The 18,503-nt window shown below is 32.9% G+C and overlaps 1 protein-coding gene across 1 annotated transcript in view; it reads right to left on the bottom strand.

Annotated features, from left to right (window-relative positions):
- LOC145296658 (WASH complex subunit 5-like) overlaps positions 1–18,503 on the bottom strand; it is a 151,949-nt gene that overhangs the window by 87,998 nt on the left and 45,448 nt on the right. Inside the window, exon 4 of the mRNA XM_080142595.1 lies at positions 8,060–8,144. Within this exon, the coding sequence (XP_079998721.1) occupies positions 8,060–8,144 (85 nt within the window). The remainder of the gene's footprint in view (positions 1–8,059; positions 8,145–18,503) is intronic.

Below are 18,503 nucleotides of genomic sequence, written 5' to 3'. Positions count from 1 at the left end.
ACGACAAAGAAATTGAAAATCTTCGTAATTAAAGAAAGCGAGAACTTATTGGGAATTGACTGGATTGAAAAATTCAATCTTTGGGATAAACCAATGAACGTTTTTTGTAGAAAAATAACCAGTTGCACCCCAACATCAGAAAATATTAAGAACTATCTAAAAAAGAAATTCCCAGAAATATTTACTACTGGACTGGGAAGATGCAATAAATTTAAGGCTTCGTTTGAGCTAGAAAAGGATGCAACACCGGTGTTTAAGAAAAAATGGAACGTACCGTTCGCCAGTTTAGACAAAATAAATAGTGAGCTAGATAGACTCGAAAAAACAGGCATCTTATCGAAAATCGAAATTAGCATCTGAGCAGCCCCTAAAGTGTACGTAAAAAAGTCGGAACAAATTTGAGTCCGTGCAGACTTTTCTATGGGCCTAAACGATGAATTAAAAGACCACCACTACCCTTTACCAAGCCCTGACTAAATGGTGGCAAAATTTTTTCAAAAATAGATTTGTCCGACGCCTATTTACAAATTCCAATGGAAGAAGAATGCTCAAAGATATGCATTAACACGCACAAAGGGTTGTTCAAATACAACCATCTACCCTTCGGGATAAAAGTTGCGCCGGCGATTTTCCAACAAGTAATGGATACAATGCTGAACGGAATAGATTGTGTTTGTGCATACCTGGATAACATAATCATCAGGAGCGCATCTATAAGTGAACACCAAGAGCATCTAAAAGAAGTATTCACAAGAATAAATTAATACGGATTCAAGGTGAAAGAAAAAAATGCGAATTTTGTTTAGATGAAATCAAATATTTAGGGCAAATAATAAATAAAGACGGTCGACGCCCAGACCCGGAAAGATCGACAGCAATTAAAAACATGCCGGCACCACATAACGTGACGACTCTACAGAGCTTCTTAGGTCTCGCAAACTACTACCAAGTATTTATCAAAGGAATGCACGACCTAAGAGCTTGCTTAATGAGTTATTAAAGAAAGAAACACCATGGATATGGACAAAAGAATGTCAAGACACATTTGAGAAAATGAAAAAGATGCTGACGTCCGATCTATTTTTAACCTATTACGACCCAAAATTAGAAATGAGCGACGCGAGCTCGTATGGTATAGGAGCATGTATACAGTATATCCTGCCAGATGGATCAAAGAAACCTATAGCTCACACCTCAAGGACACTACTTCCGGCAGAAAAGGCTTACTCTCAAACAGAAAAAGAGGGGTTAAGCATTATTTTCGCGGTGACGAAATTCCACCGTTACCTGTACGGGAGACACTTTATTCTGGAAACAGATCACAAGCCCCTAGTGACAATCTTCGGCTCAAAAAAGAGCTTGCCAGTATATACGGCAAATCGCCTACTCTGTTGGCGTACGATCTTGCTAAATTATGACTTTCAAATAAAACATCTGGGTTCAGAAAAAACAGGTCATGCGGATGGCCTGTCAAGGCTTATACTAAAAATGGAGGAAACCCTTGAAGAGTCAGTAATTGCAGCTATACGTTCCAATTATGAGGAAAAAAACATGGTGGCGAATATAATAAAAGAATTACCAGTCACGTTAATCGATATAAAAAGGGAGGCTGAAAATGACGAGGTCATCACAAACAAAGAAAAAAATAAGAGAAAATAATGAAAAAACGCAAAGCATATTTTCCGTATGCAATGATGTTTTATTATAGAGTGAAAGAGTTGTTATCCCGAAAACCTTGCAGAAAAATATCTTACGTGATTTTCATACAAGACACCCAGGTATAAATAGGATGAACGCACTTATGCAGAGTTACGTTTACTGGCGTAACATGGATGTGGATATTGCACTAACAGTAAACAAGTGTAAAGATTGTGCGTTAGCCGCAAAGGCACCACCGATAGTCCATAAACCTTGGAAAAAAAATGACTATCCATGGTCACGCATTCATATAGACTTTGCTGGACCGACTGAAGGACAATACTACCTAATCGTAGTAGATAGTTTTTCCAGATGGCCTGAAGTAAAGCGTTTCAAGAACCCAATGACCAATAACACAATAAGTTTTTTGTATGAAATATTTGCACGTTTTGATGTGCCAGACATTATAGTCACAGATAACAGAACACAATTTACATCAAGTGATTTCAAGAACTTTTGTGACACTTTTCACATAAAACATAACTACACCACCATTCCATGCAGATCAAATGGATTAGCGGAAAGGTTCGTAGACACAATAAAGCGTACACTAAGAAAATCAATAGGGACCTCGACAGATAAAGCATTACAACAATTCCTGCAAATATGCAGGATAACTAAGAACCCAAATACGCCGTCAAAATTATCGCCAGCAGAATTAATGTTTGCTAGAAAAATAAAATCGCCATTTGATAAATTAATACCAAAGCAAGCAATCGTCCATCAAACTAGGCACACATCACGTAAAAGGTTTAAACCTGGTGATCGTGTATATTTTAAAGGTATGAAAAATAATATTTCATATTGGCAGTTTGGTACGGTAGATAAACGTATCGGCGACTTGGTCTACATGATAAAAGGTCTAAAAGGGATACACAAACGACATAAAAATCAATTGAGAAAACGTCATATAAAAGACAACGACCATAACAAACCTGATGAAAAGGAAGATCCAATTGATATACTATACGAACCGTTTGATATCGAATCACCACAAACCATGCCCGAACCGAGAAGATCGGGAAGGAAAAGAAAGTTTACAGAACCAATTATAATGAACCCCAAGAGAAAAAGATATTGAAATCTACACGACTTTAAATCTTGGGAGGGGGGGGTGTTGTGGAGACCCCCACTAATTAACATAGGTGGGTGAGTGAGATATATAAACGTATCAATCAACAATACCGGGAGAGTTCTGCAATGACCGCCAAATAGGCAAGACGCCTATGTTGCCTCCAGCAAGACATGCAGCAAACCACCTGCCAGAATATCTCCAACTGAAGTATATCTGAAGACATGTAAATATGTATATAACTTTTCTGCCTAATATATTATTGTTATACCTTTACTTTCCGTGTTCTTGTTAATTATTTGTGCAGACACAACAGTGTTTGTTTGTTGGTTTAAAATTTGATTAATATATACAAAAGGTCTGTGACTTTATGCTTTCATTTATATCTATATATAGTATGATTCTTGCAAAATATACAAATAAGAGGCCACCTCATTTGCATATTACATTAACGAAAAATCGATTTTACTAAATAGCTGTATGTTAGTTAATGTTTCTAGCAAAAGAATTGTTTTAAGTGTTCTATTTAAGATTGTTATTTAATAAACTTTAAATAACAATTTAATTGATAATATATTTAATTTATTTGAAATTATTTCCGACATTGACTTTTTTTAAACACATAGAGTTATTTCCTCTTGGAAACTCCGAAACATAAAAATAACAAACTCTTCACCAAATAAAATAATTTGGTAATCTCAATAAGTTTCTAGCTTGAAAAAATGATTCTGTGTATACAAAAAAAATATATTTTTTTTTAAATATTCAAACCAAAAGTAAACACTTATGAATAAACTGAGAAGACTTCATTTGTTTGTTTTTATTATTCTTGAAACGGCTATACAGAAACTTTGACCGCTTCAAATTCAAACATAAGCCGCGCTTTTAGAAACATAAAATGCCCCCCACCACTTAAAAAAAAATAAATCGAAAAAGCCCCCCCCTAAAAAAATAACAAATCGAAAATTTCCTTTATTTACAAAAAAAAAGAAGCCAGTGAAAAAAGTGCCTTTACAAAAAGTAAAATAAAAAACAAACACATATTATGCATGCGTTAATGTTTATAAAGTTATTTTTTCAGGTTCATAAATCATAAGTCGTCTTAGAACAGTGCGCAAAATAGATTCCAAATTACCTTCATTCACATTTCAGGTTCAAGCCTTCCTATTTGGCTAATTTTTCTTCTTTTTTTGTGGTCGTTTATTGAAACAAAAGTTTTTTTGATCTATTTTAGCATGGGGTGGGTATTTTCAACGCACAGGCAACAAAAAGTGCTTAATATCCGGAGAATAGTTTATTCTTTTGCCTAAATATCTGGTGAAGAGGGTATCACATACTTCTTTTTTTGGGTGATTAAATTTACATGTTTTTATCCGTACTTTTTTTTTAAATTGTTGTTGGGGGTATTGATGTTGTTCATGATGAAAATGATTAATATCCTTAGGTGTGTTCAAAGGAACTTCATTTCAACCCGGGAAATGCCAGGTACGCATGCTAGTATATATATATATATATATATATATATATATATATATATATATATATATATATAGTGATTCAAAGGTTCTTATATATATATATTGCAATTATGAAGGGAAGACAGGTTTTGATATTCAGGATGCTAAGTATGGAAGTATTGTTTTCATACTTTTAATCATGAATATCAAAATACATTATAATTTCAATATTAAAATTTTGTACCCCTCCAAATTTATCATATATATATATATATATATATATATATAATACATTAGACTACTCGTTGGCCTGTTGGTCTTTGAAGGACAAGAGAAAAAATGTTCTAAATAAAAAGTTATTTTGAGATTATATTGTCTTTTATTATCTTAAGAAAACAGCTTTTTTTTTTTTAAAGTAATGTGTGAAAACAGAAAACTGAGGAGGTCTCCAGAGCACTATTGCAAGCACTAATTAAAATTAAGGAGACCCCCCCCCAAGAACCCCCGCAAAAAAAGCCTTTGCAGGACATACAAAACGCGCTCATCCATTTTATCTTTTATATATATAGATTAAAATATGTCCTTAAATGACATACACACCTCACCTATATTGCTTTGACCAGATATTTTTAGACTCATTAAAATATGACATCATGACATTAAAATTTGAAACAATTATAAGCAAAATCAGAGTTTTAATATGATAATAGATATAAAATTTATAATGATCGATTAATTAGTTAAGACAAAAATCTTGTCCATACAAATTATATAAACATATACACACAAAGAAAATTCATAATTATTGTTTAATCAGTTTAAGTACAAATCCTTTCCATACAAATATATAAAAACTCAATGATCGGTTAATTAGTTTAGGCATGAATTATATCTGAAAATTAATAAGTATATATACATACAAAATATTCACAATGATTGGTTAATTAGTTTAGGCATGAATCTTAATAAACATATACATAAAACTCATAATGCCTGGTTAATTAGTTTAGGCACTGACTTAACACTGGCTATTTATTGTCGTGATCTGCACCAACCAAACACTGGCTGGTGATAACTTATTAATATTATTGTTGTGATCTACACCAACCAAATAATGGCTGGCAATAAATAATTATTAGTATTGTCATCTACACTAACCAAACATTGGCTGGTCATAACTAAATTATTAGTATTGTGATCTGCATTGACTAAACAATCGATGGCAATAACTTATTATTATTGTGATCTGCACCAACAAAACACTGGCTGGTGATAACTTATTAATATTATTATTGTTGACCTTGAGCAGTGACTTTCAATCTATAAATATAAAAGCGAAAATGTATGTGTGTATCTGTGTTCGTCTTTCTGTATGTCTACAAAAGGCTTTTTTTCAGAGAAGCAGTCAGTCGGTTCACAACTTAAAACTTTTTATATCACATGTAAATCGTAATATCTCAGAGTTAACAACGGAGCTCGCCTGTCTATTTAAATTGCTTGACTTCGGGAAGATAAATATTCAACATTTGTCGCTCGCCGCATGTAGGTTAGTCTTTTTCCTATAACATCTTGGGAAAATAAAAATAAAAAAAAGCTTTCCCCGCAGTAAACGAAATACTATCCCGCAGTCAAACTTGACCTCATTAAGTCATTAAACTGTGCACCTGGCAAATCCAAGTAATTAAATAAAATCAAACGTGTTTCCGTTAGCATCTTGCGGTGGTCCAATGGTTAAAACCGTCACACTCTTTTTTTTTCACACTTTAATTTACAACTTTGCCTCAACGGTTCGGGTTCGATCCTCATACTTATCTACCAAAACACACAAATAAAATCCTTTCAGTTTATTCGTGTTTTTTTTTTGTTTTAATATTAAAAAAAAAAGCAAAAAAAAAGCATTTTTCTGTCTACACAGAATTTTATTTTCATGCTAGAAACTTGCTAAATTATTTGGTGAAGAGGTTTTGTTTTTTTTATGTTTCGAAGTTTACAGGGGAAATAATTCTACGTTTCTAAAAAAAAAAAAAAAAAAAAAAAAAAAAATCGAGGTCGGAAATAATAATTCCAAATGAATTAAATATATTATCAATATAATTACTATTTAAAGTTGATTAAATAACAATCTTAAATAGAACATTTAAAACAATGCTCTCGCTAGAAACATTAACTAACATACAGCCATTTAGTAAAATCGATTTTCCTGTATTCATAGAAGATATATTTTATGTATTGATTGTCAGTGTTTACTTCAACAGTGCTCAACACATAAGAGCTTGGTAATAAATTAGGATAATATTTTCATGCTAATTTAGCTACACAAAGGCCTCCATGTTTCATTCCCATAGGGAATCATCAGGCTAAAATGCATTTTTCATGATTCAAACCAAAAAAAAAATCTGAAAACAAAAAGTACATGATACAAAAGTTTGGCCTAAGTTGTAAGATTCACGTTATCAAAAGATGATGTACCTTGTGTTCGGCCTTCTTTTATGTTGTAATAAATTTTGGCAAATTTCCTGACTTTGAGGTAAGAAATGTCTGCTTCGGCAAAGCAGAAATATCAAACAATTCCTAGCGACATTTTGCCGACTTTGTATTTGGGTTATCGACTTTTATTGAATGCTGTATTTATAATTGTTGGCATTTCAAATTGTTTGTATCGGTGCATACTGGATGATGTCATAAAAAATGTGAATGATGTAATTAAAAAGGGGTATTAGAAAGAGAGAGAAGAAGGAAAGGGAGAAAGAGAAGGATGGAGGTGAGGAGGGGAAGGAAGAAGAGGGGGAGATGAGAGAAATGAGATAAGGGAAAGAGAGATAGGAAGGAGAATAGAGAGATAAGGGGGTAAGAGAGAGAGAGATCTAGAGGGGGGAAAGGATAGAGGGAAGAAAAGAGATATAGGAAGGAAAAGAAGTAGAGGGAGTAAAAGATGTAGAGGGAGTAAAAGAAGAGAGAAGGAGAAAAGAGAGAGAGGGAGAGACAGAGAAAGATGTGAAGGGAAGAGAGAGATGTGAGGAGAAGAGAAATATGAGGGGAAAAGAGAGAGATGTGGGAGGAAGAGATAGATGTGCGGGGAAAGAGACAGAGATGTGTGGGGAAAGAGACAGAGATGTGCGGGGAAAGAGACAGAGATGTGCGGGGAAAGAGAGAGATGTGCGGGGAAAGAGAGAGATGTGTGGGGAAAGAGAGAGATGTGCGGGGAAAGAGAGAGATGTGCGGGGAAAGAGAGAGATGTGCGGGGAAAGAGAGAGATGTGCGGGGAAAGAGAGAGATGTGCGGGGAAAGAGAGAGATGTGCGGGGAAAGAGAGATATGTGCGGGGAAAGAGAGATATGTGCGGGGAAAGAGAGAGATGTGCAGGGAAAGAGAGAGATGTGCAGGGAAAGAGAGAGAAAGAAATAGAGAGGAAAGAGAGAGAGAAAGAAGGTGAAAAGAGAGAAAGAAAGGGAAAAGAGAGAAAGAAAGGGAAAAGAAAATGTGCTGAGAAAGAGAGAGAAAGAAAGAAAGGGAAAATAGAGAGAAAGAGAAGGAAAAGAAAGAGAAAAAGAGGGGGAAGAGAGAGAGGGGGAAGAGAAAGAGGGAAGAAAGAAAGAGATGAAAGAGAGAGAGGAGGAAAGACAGAGGGATAACAGAGAGAAGGAAAGAAAGAGAGAGACTGGGGGTGGGCAAAGAGACTTGGGGAAACAGATAGAGGAGGCAAGAGAGAAAGGAGACGGGAAAAAGAATAAAGCAATAAAAATTTGTTGCCATTAAGCAAATGATTCCAAACATGTGAGGCAAAAGTTGAATGATCAACTTGCAAATGTGTAAGCATTTCTTAAACAACTTACCAGCAATTGTTTGCCGTCTGCATTCATAAGGACACTTTCTAAGGTTTGCTGTGTATAAATCCCTTCTTCCAAATCATCTAGAAACCTGAAAGAACGGTTGAAAAGCATAGGATCTTTAATGAACAAGTTCTATTTCAATACATGTGCAAAGAATAAATTCATATTTCTACACTTGTGGATGTTTGAAAATAAAACGAAAAAAATAAAACAATAAAATTAAAGAAATCAAAAATATGATCACAAATGATAATTATAAGTCAAATTGTCCATGAAACAATGGAAACATTTGACTGCCAGAACCTCATATGGAAATTTATGGTCACATTTAAAATAGCACATCACAGAATAAGTCCCAGGTCTGGCATATAAAAATGATTATTATAAAGTATAAACTTCAAATCGCACATGTCAAAATCTGTATGCATACGGATTATTATTCATTTAAAGGGTAGAAGGAAATCGACAAGTTGTGTTCATATCAAAACTTTTACCCGTTATATTTTACTAGCAGGACTATCCGGCATTGTCCGGGTCATAAAAAGTCCCTCTATCCACCTTAAAAAGAATTTTTTTTTAATGTAATGAGTGAAAAATTAAATCTTAAGAAGTCTTCAGAGCATATTAAATGCATCAAATAAAATTAAGGATGCCTCCAGAGCACTACTAAAACGTTTCTTTCTTTGTAGAGAAATGACAATAGTTAAGTAACAATAAATTAAATCCAGAATCTGCATTTTTTGAAAAAATGTTGATTCATTTCATGATAACATTAAAAACAAGTGAAGTATGCATGGTCCCCCGTGAATGCACAGTGAATGAGGCATAAAAAAATGACTAAGTTCAGCATTTGCGACCCCCACTCCCATTTAACCTTAAAAGTTCCCAGGGGACGTCAAATCCTGGTGAAAATGAACAAACAGTGCAGTTTTAGGCTTTAACATATGCAAATTTGTAGTTCTGCACCATGCAAAAAAAGAAATGACTACGTCCATCATTTGCCCCCGCCTCCCTCCATTTGACCCCAAAAGTTCCCAAGACCTTAACATATTTAAATTTGAGTTCAGCACCATGCAAAACTGCTAAATAGGCATACACAGAAAATTTTGGACAAATATGGTAAAATAGTCCCAAAAATGGAGTGTTTTTATTAGCCCTAAAAGAGCCCCTGGGGCATACCAAAGAGTTATTGTGAAGTATAGACAAACAAAATTATATAGAAATGAGTTATAACTGTTCAGAAAGTTTTATAAAAATCCAAGGCATCAATTTTTTTTCAATAAGCACAAAAGTGTGAATTTTAGCCATTTTAACCCAAAAGGCACCCAAGGAGGATAACCGGAGTTTTTCTGGAAAATCTGTTCTGTTACGATTTTACTCATATCATGTTTAATGTTTGTGCAAAATTTAAACAAATTTCAAGGTGTAGTTATTTAGCAGGGCTCTACATTTCATTACCAAATTGTTTTATTAAACTTTTAAATGTTTTATGCAAACTTTTCAATTCTTCTTTTTCCAATTATATAGTTGCTTTAATTTCCAAAAAACTTTTCGTAAGATTTATTTGTCTGAGAAAAAAAGAAACTATTTTATAAAAATCCGATGTTCTTTCATTACAAAATTGTTGTATTAAAAGTTTAATTTTTGTTACGCAAATTTTTCACTGAATATTTGTTGAATTGTATTTTGATAAATTTTTATACAATAAATGTTTTTCCAATTATATTTTGATAAATTTTTATACAATAGATGTTTGTCCAATTATATTTTGATAAATTTTTATACAATAGATGTTTGTCCAATTATATTTTAGATAGAAGATAAATAGAAGACAGAAGATAGAAGAAAAGATAGGTAGATAGAAGATAGATGTATAGCTAGAAGATAGATAGAATAGAAGATAGAATAGAAAATAGATAGAAGATAGATATAGAAGATAGAATAGAAGAATAGAGAAGATTAGTATAGATATGTCGAAAAATTGAGTCATAGGAAAGCCTTTAAAAAAATATCTTAGTGACCCCTGCAGATTAAACCTTCTTTATAATCTCCGGACTCACCCTCAAACCCACAGTTCGAATTTTTGTAATGCAGAACCAACCTCCTTTCCTTAGTAGAGAAAAAGAACCATGTTTTCAACACCCAAAGAAGGTTGCAGGTTGCAGCGACCGAAACGTTGTGCTAATAACCCCCAAGATGAGAATAATAGGCCGATTAATCAACATAACACAAGCATTCACATCTCATCTAAAAAATTCAGCATTCACATCTCATCTCAAAAATTCAGAATTGCACTTACAGTAATATTGAGAGAAACCCTATATTTATAGATAGATAGATAGATAGACTGTTTGCATCAGATTTTTCTCTATAGCTAGATTTAAAAAAAAAAAAAGAATGCTAATATCTTCTTAATTTAAAAAATGGCAGAAATCACTTTTTCTATATTAAGGAAAATAACAAAATTCCACTGAAAGCGTGCCAAAATAATGTAATAAACCTTATATATTTTTTTTCACCCTAAACAAGGCATATTGCAAATTGAAACACATCTAACAGAGGACTGTAGGGATTTGAGCAGTGAGATGTCTGTTCACATTACATTTAAACTTTTGCAGTTTAGTAGTAAGGGAAACAGGAAACATGGAGGGAATTCCAAAGTTTAGCAGTCCAGTGGGGAAAAAACTATTAGAGTAAAAGGCTTTCCAGTATTTAAGGATTGCAACAATGAAAGAAATTGGATTTTGCTGCTTGTTGGGTTAGTTGGGAATATGTTGGGGGGTACAAGTGTCATGAGTTCATCAGAACACATTCTATTAAAGTACTTGTAAAACAGGGTCAAAAATGCAACATTGCAGCGATGGGACAGAGGTTAGAGCTTGGCTGACAGTACAAGACCTATTAGATTTAAGACTCTTTTTTGGACGCTGTCTAAGACGAAGAGACTAGCGATAGATGCACCAGCTCGGATGTGGTAACAATATTGCATGCCTGGGAAAATTGTAGCTTTGTAAAGCTATAAGATGCTCTCTAGTGTGAATAATTTTCTAACACATTCTTCGCAGCAGCTTTGGCAATGTCCTCAATGTATTTATACTCAAGGTGATTATATGCATTAAAATAACCATGCAATCATTTAATGTTTCCACATCAAATACAATAAGAAAAGGTAATCCTAAGAAGAAATTGATTATGCTGGTATGATTATGTGCACTATATGTCCTCCTGGATGAACTGTTACAGAAGCATGAATATTTTAGAAGGAAGATTGGTCAGCCAAGAAAAACTTTGAAACAAGTGATTAGACTGAGGTATTTCTTTGGTCCTATGCAGTTCTAGAAAATCTACCCTCCCAGGCTTTGCCTTCTCCCTTTGAGAAGAGGTTAGTTTATAGCTAATCACCTTGAGGCAACTCTATGTATATTTTACAGAGCAGAGTGCTTTTCCTTTAGGGCGTTGGCTCTTCAAGCCCCACTTTCCGACACTTGGGTCACATCTTAGTGCCACAGAAGGGAGATAAATAATGTGAGAAGTGGAGAGTGAGCTTGTGAAATATCTAAAAATGTCTGACCCCTGAACAAAAGAAAAGCAATGTTAAATGAATCGAAAAAGATTTACCATAAAAAAAGTGAAAGAAAAACAACAACAAAATCATACTTTATATATATATATATATATGTGTGTGTGTGTGTGTGTGTGTGTATGTTTGTATCAGTTTCAATAAATGTATTATGAAAAGACATAAGAGGGAATGCTAACAAATCTTTTCAATTGTTAATGAACCATGCAAAAGCTATAAAGTAATCAAAGAACAATCCAAAGTGAAGAAATAGATTACTCAGACTCTTTGGCGCCACGGCTTCGCTTTGGGTAAAACAAACAAAAACATGTTGCGAGTATGACATAATAAAATCAATGTATTTCTCTGTTTAGGAGTGGAATCTTCCAAATTTCTCATCAAATCAATAAAAAAAAACCCTCATTGAAGATGAAGAAATGCATGATTGACCAGATGAATATCATCATCATCATCATTTAATTTAAGATCTGTTTTACATGTTGGCATGTGTTGGATGGCTTTTACTTTGGTTTTATGGCATATCAACCTATTTTGGATTATTTAACACCAAATCTGGTCATTTTGGTAAAATATTTTAGATTCCAAATTCTTAAACGGTGGTTGTTTTGTTTTATGGCATATCAACCCTTTTCAGGTTATTTAATGCCAAATCTGATCATTTTGGTAAAGATTTTATGCTTCAACTTTGTGATAACTTCAATTATTTATTCATAGTGTTTGGTTTGGTTTAGATGTATGTACCTATATGTATATATATATATTTTAAGGGGATTAGAACAGTTTAAAGAGCAGAGTTTATTTTAATGTATTAGTAAATTCATTAATACAATTAAAAGAAAACAGTGCTCGTTGTAATGTAGATATATAATAAGCTCGATAGGCATAGGTATCCTAGAGCTATTTTAATATTGAGTAAAATGATTGATAATTTATAATTAAAATTAAAAATTAAAAATCGATTTCATAAGGAAGAACAAACAAAATCATTTTCTTTGTTCTTCCTTGTGAAATCGATTTTCAATTTTAATTATAAATTATCAATCAATCAATATATATACATATATATATACACAGGGTGGAACGATAAAATTCTAATCCTAGAAAAGATGATATGATTCCATTTCCACTTGATAAAAAACAGTTTTCATTTTTTGTTGAGGACCATCTACTAGTTGGCCAGTTGTGTACAAATCTCAAGAGCGATAGGAGCCTTCTATCATGTCTGAAAATGACACAATGGTCAACGAGCAAGATTAAAGATGTGCCACTGTACACCTCATGCTCTCTACCAATCCAAATTATGATAATAAGACCATTGTCAACACCCTCAAAATGCAAATTCGGATGGTTCAATGCTTGAAGGCATATCTCAACAAAGTTTCTGGCCATGGTTATGATCTTTGGTGTGGTTTAAGTGACGGCCACACCATGTCATGTCACAGCTTTGAAGTCGGCTTGAAAATCAACACGAAAGTGAAAAGTGTAGATGTGTTAGAAAATATTTTGATCCCCTGTGAATGGCAGCAAGACAACGCCAGCCCACAAGTTCAAATTGACCCAGGTTTGGCTTCAGAAAGATTGCTATGACTTTGTAATCTTCTCTCACTGAACCCCTCCCCCTCCAACCTGAACCCACTGGACTACTTCATTTGATCATACGTCGAGAACATCACCAACAGGACCTCCCACAACACCAAAGCCAGCTTGATCACAGCCACCTGCTAAGTATTCACTGATCTTTTGCTGGCGCTTATGTTAAAGATATGCTCCCAGTTCTGGACCTGTATCGAGGCAGTGATTGAGGCTGAAGGTGGCTACATTGATTAGATGTCAGCTCTACAACATAATCAAGTTATCTGAATTGATTTTTTCTATAAAAGTTTTACAATAAAGCCATAGTGCTGTTTTCTTTAGGGTGAAAAATTTATCGTTCCAAAATAACCAACCTAAGTAACAAATCTAAGAAATAGACATGTACCAAACCAAAGTAACAAACTTTAGTAACACATCTGAGAAACAAGCATCAGTAACAAATCTAAGTAACACACAAGTAACAAACACATGTAACAAATCTAAGTAACAAACACATGTAACAGATCTAAGTAACAGTGTAAGTAACAGACCAAAGTAACATAGTAAGTAACAGACCAAAGTAAGAAACACATGTAACAAACTTAAGTAACATATTTTAGTGACAAATCAAAGTAAAATATCTTAGTAACAAACTTAACAGAAGTAAGAAACCTAAGTAGTAGATCTAAGTAAGAGACATTTATGCTGATAACACTACTATTTATGGTAGCAAATCTAAGACTGTAAATAACCAAGTTCTCTCCGATTCTCTCTCCTCTGATCTTGAGCGCTTGGTACAATGGGGAAAGGAGTGGCTGGTTACTTTTAATGCATCTAAAACCAAGCTTCTATCTTTGCATCATCAATGTTCTGATCCCCATCTGGCATCAATTGAAATGAATGGCTCTATCTTGGAGGAGGCCTCATGTTTTGACAAGCTTCTGCCCTGACTTTTACTCCTGATCTTAAATAGAACACGTAGATCAAATCTGTTGCCAAGGCTACTGGAAAAATGGTGGGATCCTTCTATCGATCCAATAGATATCTCACTGCTGATGCAAGTCTATCTATATAAGAGCCAGGTACATCCAAGGATGGAGTACTGTTGCCACATCTGGGCAGGAACTGCTAGAAAGGAATTATCCTGCCTTGATAGAGTTCAAAATAGACTTTGTAGCCTCGTAGATGTCCTTTTCTCTTCCCTGCAACCTCTATCTCACAGAAGAGATGTTGCAAGTTTGTCTCTGCTTTATCGTTATTTTCATGTTAAGTGCTCAACTGAGCTTCAATCTATGGTCCCCACTCGCCAAACTTTTACAAGAAACACTCGTCTAGCTGAAAACACTATCAATAATATCCTCCACACTTTAACTGTGCCTAAACCTAAACGTAGATTCCATGAACAAAGCTTCTTTCTTAGAACTGCCCGCCTGTGAAATTGTCTTCTGTTTTCCTGCTTTCCAGCTGACTACAATATGGTCGTCTTCAAGTCCAACGTAAATAAGTTCTTGATGAGCCGTTCCACTTAAGTTAAAAAATTTACAGAATTTCCATTACTAACGATTACTATATTGTTCAATTGACTACTGTACACTCTTAACCCTTATCCTCAAGTAGTCTCTGGCCTTGATAAGTGGTTATGCCTATGTGAAAAAAAAAAGTAACAGATCTAAGTAATAAACCTTACTATTAAATCTAAGTAGCATACATAAGTAATAAACCTTAGAAATAGATCTACGAAACACATGTAACAAGTCTAAGCAACGATCTAACACACCAAAGTAACAGAGAAACGTATTCGACCATTAGTAACAAACCTAAGTAACAGATCTTACAGAACTAAGTAAAAAACACTTGAAACAGACTTAAGTAAGAAAGAAAAGTACAAGATCTAAGTAACAGACTGAAGTAACAAACCCAAATAAAGATCTAAGTGACAAACCTAAGTAACAGACTAAAGTAACCAACCTAAGTAACAGACCTAATCAACCAACCTTATTAATAGACTTAACTAACACATGTAACAAACCTAAGTAGGAAACCTAAGTAATAGACCCAAATAACAGACTTTACTAACAAACACATGTAACAGACTTAAGTAACAGACCTCAGTAACAAACCTAAGTAACAGACCTCAGTAACAAACCTAAGTAACAGACCTCAGTAACAAACCTAAGTAAGACATGTAACAGACCTAAGTAACAGACATGTAACAGACCTAAGTAACAAATCTAAATAACAGACATGTAACAGATGAAAGTAATGAACCTAAGTAACAAACGCTTGTAACAAACATAAATAACAGATCTAAGTAAGAGATGTAAATAAAAACCTAAAAAATCCAAGTAACAGACCTCAGTAACAAACCTAAGATACATATCTAACAGACCTTACTAAAAACACATGTAACATACATAAGTAACAGATTTAAGTAACAGACATATCAGACCTAAGTAAAAACACATGTACCAGACCTAAGACTAAGTAACAAAACTTAAATAACATAACTAAATAATAAGCTCTAAATAACCTAAGTGTTGCTATACTGAAAAAGAAACCAACCAATGAATTTCTATTTTCAGAATAAACTAATGCAATCAAATTATAAACAGTGAGAAAAAGGCAGAAAAAAAATGTTTAAGTCCCAATGTACACAAATGCATCAGTGTAAAACGTGTAAAAAGAGAACTTTGTGAGTGCAACTGAATTAATGAATAGCAAGTTAGAAAGGACAGATCAATAATGAAGCACTGTGTAACCTCTTTTTCACGTCATAAAGTTGATAAGAGAGATAGCAACAATGCCATTACACTAGCTTTGAACAACCGCCAATAATAAAGCAAATGTTATTTACTTTAAGGAAATAAGTTACAGTGAAAACCATACACTTTTAAGTATATTGAACGATAGATGATGTATTAACAGACAGAAGTTTGGATTAATAGAGATTAAAAGAACACTGTCTCATCAACAATCTATACTCCTATAACTTTTTTTGTCCATTGATAAGTATATTTAAAACCCTTTTTCTATTTATTTAAAAAGAAAATACAACTTTGTTATATATGGGTCGTGGAATTGCATTTATTTGCAATTTGCATATTCTTTTAAACATTCATTTTAATTAATTCCCTATTAGTTTTTTTGGTTTTCTTATGGGACGATCATTTTTAGTTAACTATTACATGTAATTATATTCATACAGATATTCTACATGATTTATACTTGCGTAATATTTGCATAAAAAGGTTACAGTGAACACTAACCTCTTTCTATATCTATTTATGCATGCATATATATTTGTTTAAAAAATTTTGCCTACTAAACTCCTTTATCAGTTTTTGGTGTACAGATATGAAACTTAATATATAGGGTGTTCGAACTCATCCAAAACTTTATATTTGGATTTTAGCTGTGGAAAATCGGTGCAAAAGTGTAAAATTAAAGAAAATTGAATTTGCCATATGAAGGTCGAACGACAACATTACGAATATGCATGCATAACGTAATAGCTATTGGTTCACGTTTTAATTTTTAGCCTTGCAGCAAAACTGTCTTCATAGCTCAGGCATTAATGAAAAAGGAAATCGTAAGCTGAACGTTTTGGTTTCGATTCTCGGTGGTGGCTCATGAGTCATTCTTTTTTAAAACTTTTGAAATCATTACTATATATTCTTAGTCCTTAACTAATTAACGCATTATTATGAATTTTGGAACATAACTTAGGCATGAAGAGTGGATAATGTGAACTATGTTTACATTTGTTTCATGAAAAAAGGGCAAAAGGTAGTTAAAGCCCTTTATTAAAATTCAGGTATGTCCAATTAATGCAAAATTTTATCTTTCGATATTAGCTATCAATCAATTAATATTCCATAAATTTCACTTTCTTCAGGGGGTATTTTACACGGTATTCAGGGGAGAGGGGCATAATGAAAGCACAGCCTTCTATTTGAAAAATCAAATATATCAGGTTTGTATTGAATTTGATCCATTGTATTAGACATCAATCAAGCAAGATTCTCAGAAATTTAAATTTCCTTTTTAGAACCCTTAAGCTTAAGCGTTAAATTGTAGACATTTTCCAAAATCAAAATCATATAATAAATTTTGATTAAAATTCCAATAAAGATTTTAGACATAACGTTTAATAGCATTATATGCTGATTTTAATCTTGTTACAAGTTGAGAGAGGCTAACGCCAAGGTGAATTGTCCCCTTGGACACAATCTCCAACTCTGCTTATTGTCCATTCTCAATCCTGCATTGCTTGCAGCACGTGAAAAAATAAATAAATAAATAAAAGATTAAACGTGATTTCAAGATACATTATGACACATTTTCTGGTTCATAAATACTCTTATTCTCATTCAACCATTGCGCAATGAAAACAAACAAAACAAAACATTACTACAAAAAATTTAATCCATTCAACAAAACATTACTGTAAGGAATTTAATCCATTCAACAAAACATTACTACAAAAAATTTAATCCATTCAATAAAACATTACTACAATAAATTTAATCCATTCAATAAAACATTACTACAATAAATTTAATCCATTCAACAAAACATTACTATAAGGAATTTAATCCATTCAATAAAACATTACTATAAGGAATTTAATCCATTCAATAAAACAAACTCAATGGGCCAAGGTGAAAGTGCAACAGAATGCAGTCATGACAAATTATATTTTACAAAAGAATAAAAGGCTTTCGTTAAGAGTTATATTTCTTTGTTTACAAAGCCATTTGGTGGAAATGACATCAGACAAATTTTAAGGTACAGATGACTAACTGTATATATATTTTTTAAAGCAAATCTAAAAATAGAAGTTCTATTTAAACAGTCTTTATTTGAACTTTTATAACAAAATTATAACATTTCTAATAAAAATATGTTTATGAACTGTTTTTTTTTAATCAAACATCACGTGTTGGTAATTTATTTTTTACATCAAACATAAAAATAGAAATGTTATAAAAAATATTTATGAACTGTTTTTTTTTCCAGTGAGGTTTTGTTTAAAAAAATATTTATAGACTGTTTTTTGTTTGGTTTAAAAAAAACAGTTCATTAACATATTTTTATTATAAAGGTTATAATTTTGTTAGAAAAGTTCAAATAAAAACTGTTTGAATAAAAGTTCTATTTTTATATTTGATTTAAAAAAAAAAAAAAGCTACATTATGTACAGTATTGGTCATCCATACCTTAAAATTTGTCTAACATCACTTCCACTGAATGACTTTGTAAGCAAAAAAGCGCGATTCTTAATGAAAGCCGAAC

This window comes from Euprymna scolopes, chromosome 17, assembly GCF_053919585.1.
Source record: "Euprymna scolopes isolate OS-2025 chromosome 17, ASM5391958v1, whole genome shotgun sequence".
NCBI classification, from domain to species: Eukaryota; Metazoa; Mollusca; class Cephalopoda; order Sepiida; family Sepiolidae; genus Euprymna; species Euprymna scolopes.
Note: the sequence above shows the minus strand (reverse complement) of the source record. Positions and strands in the feature narration are given on the sequence as shown.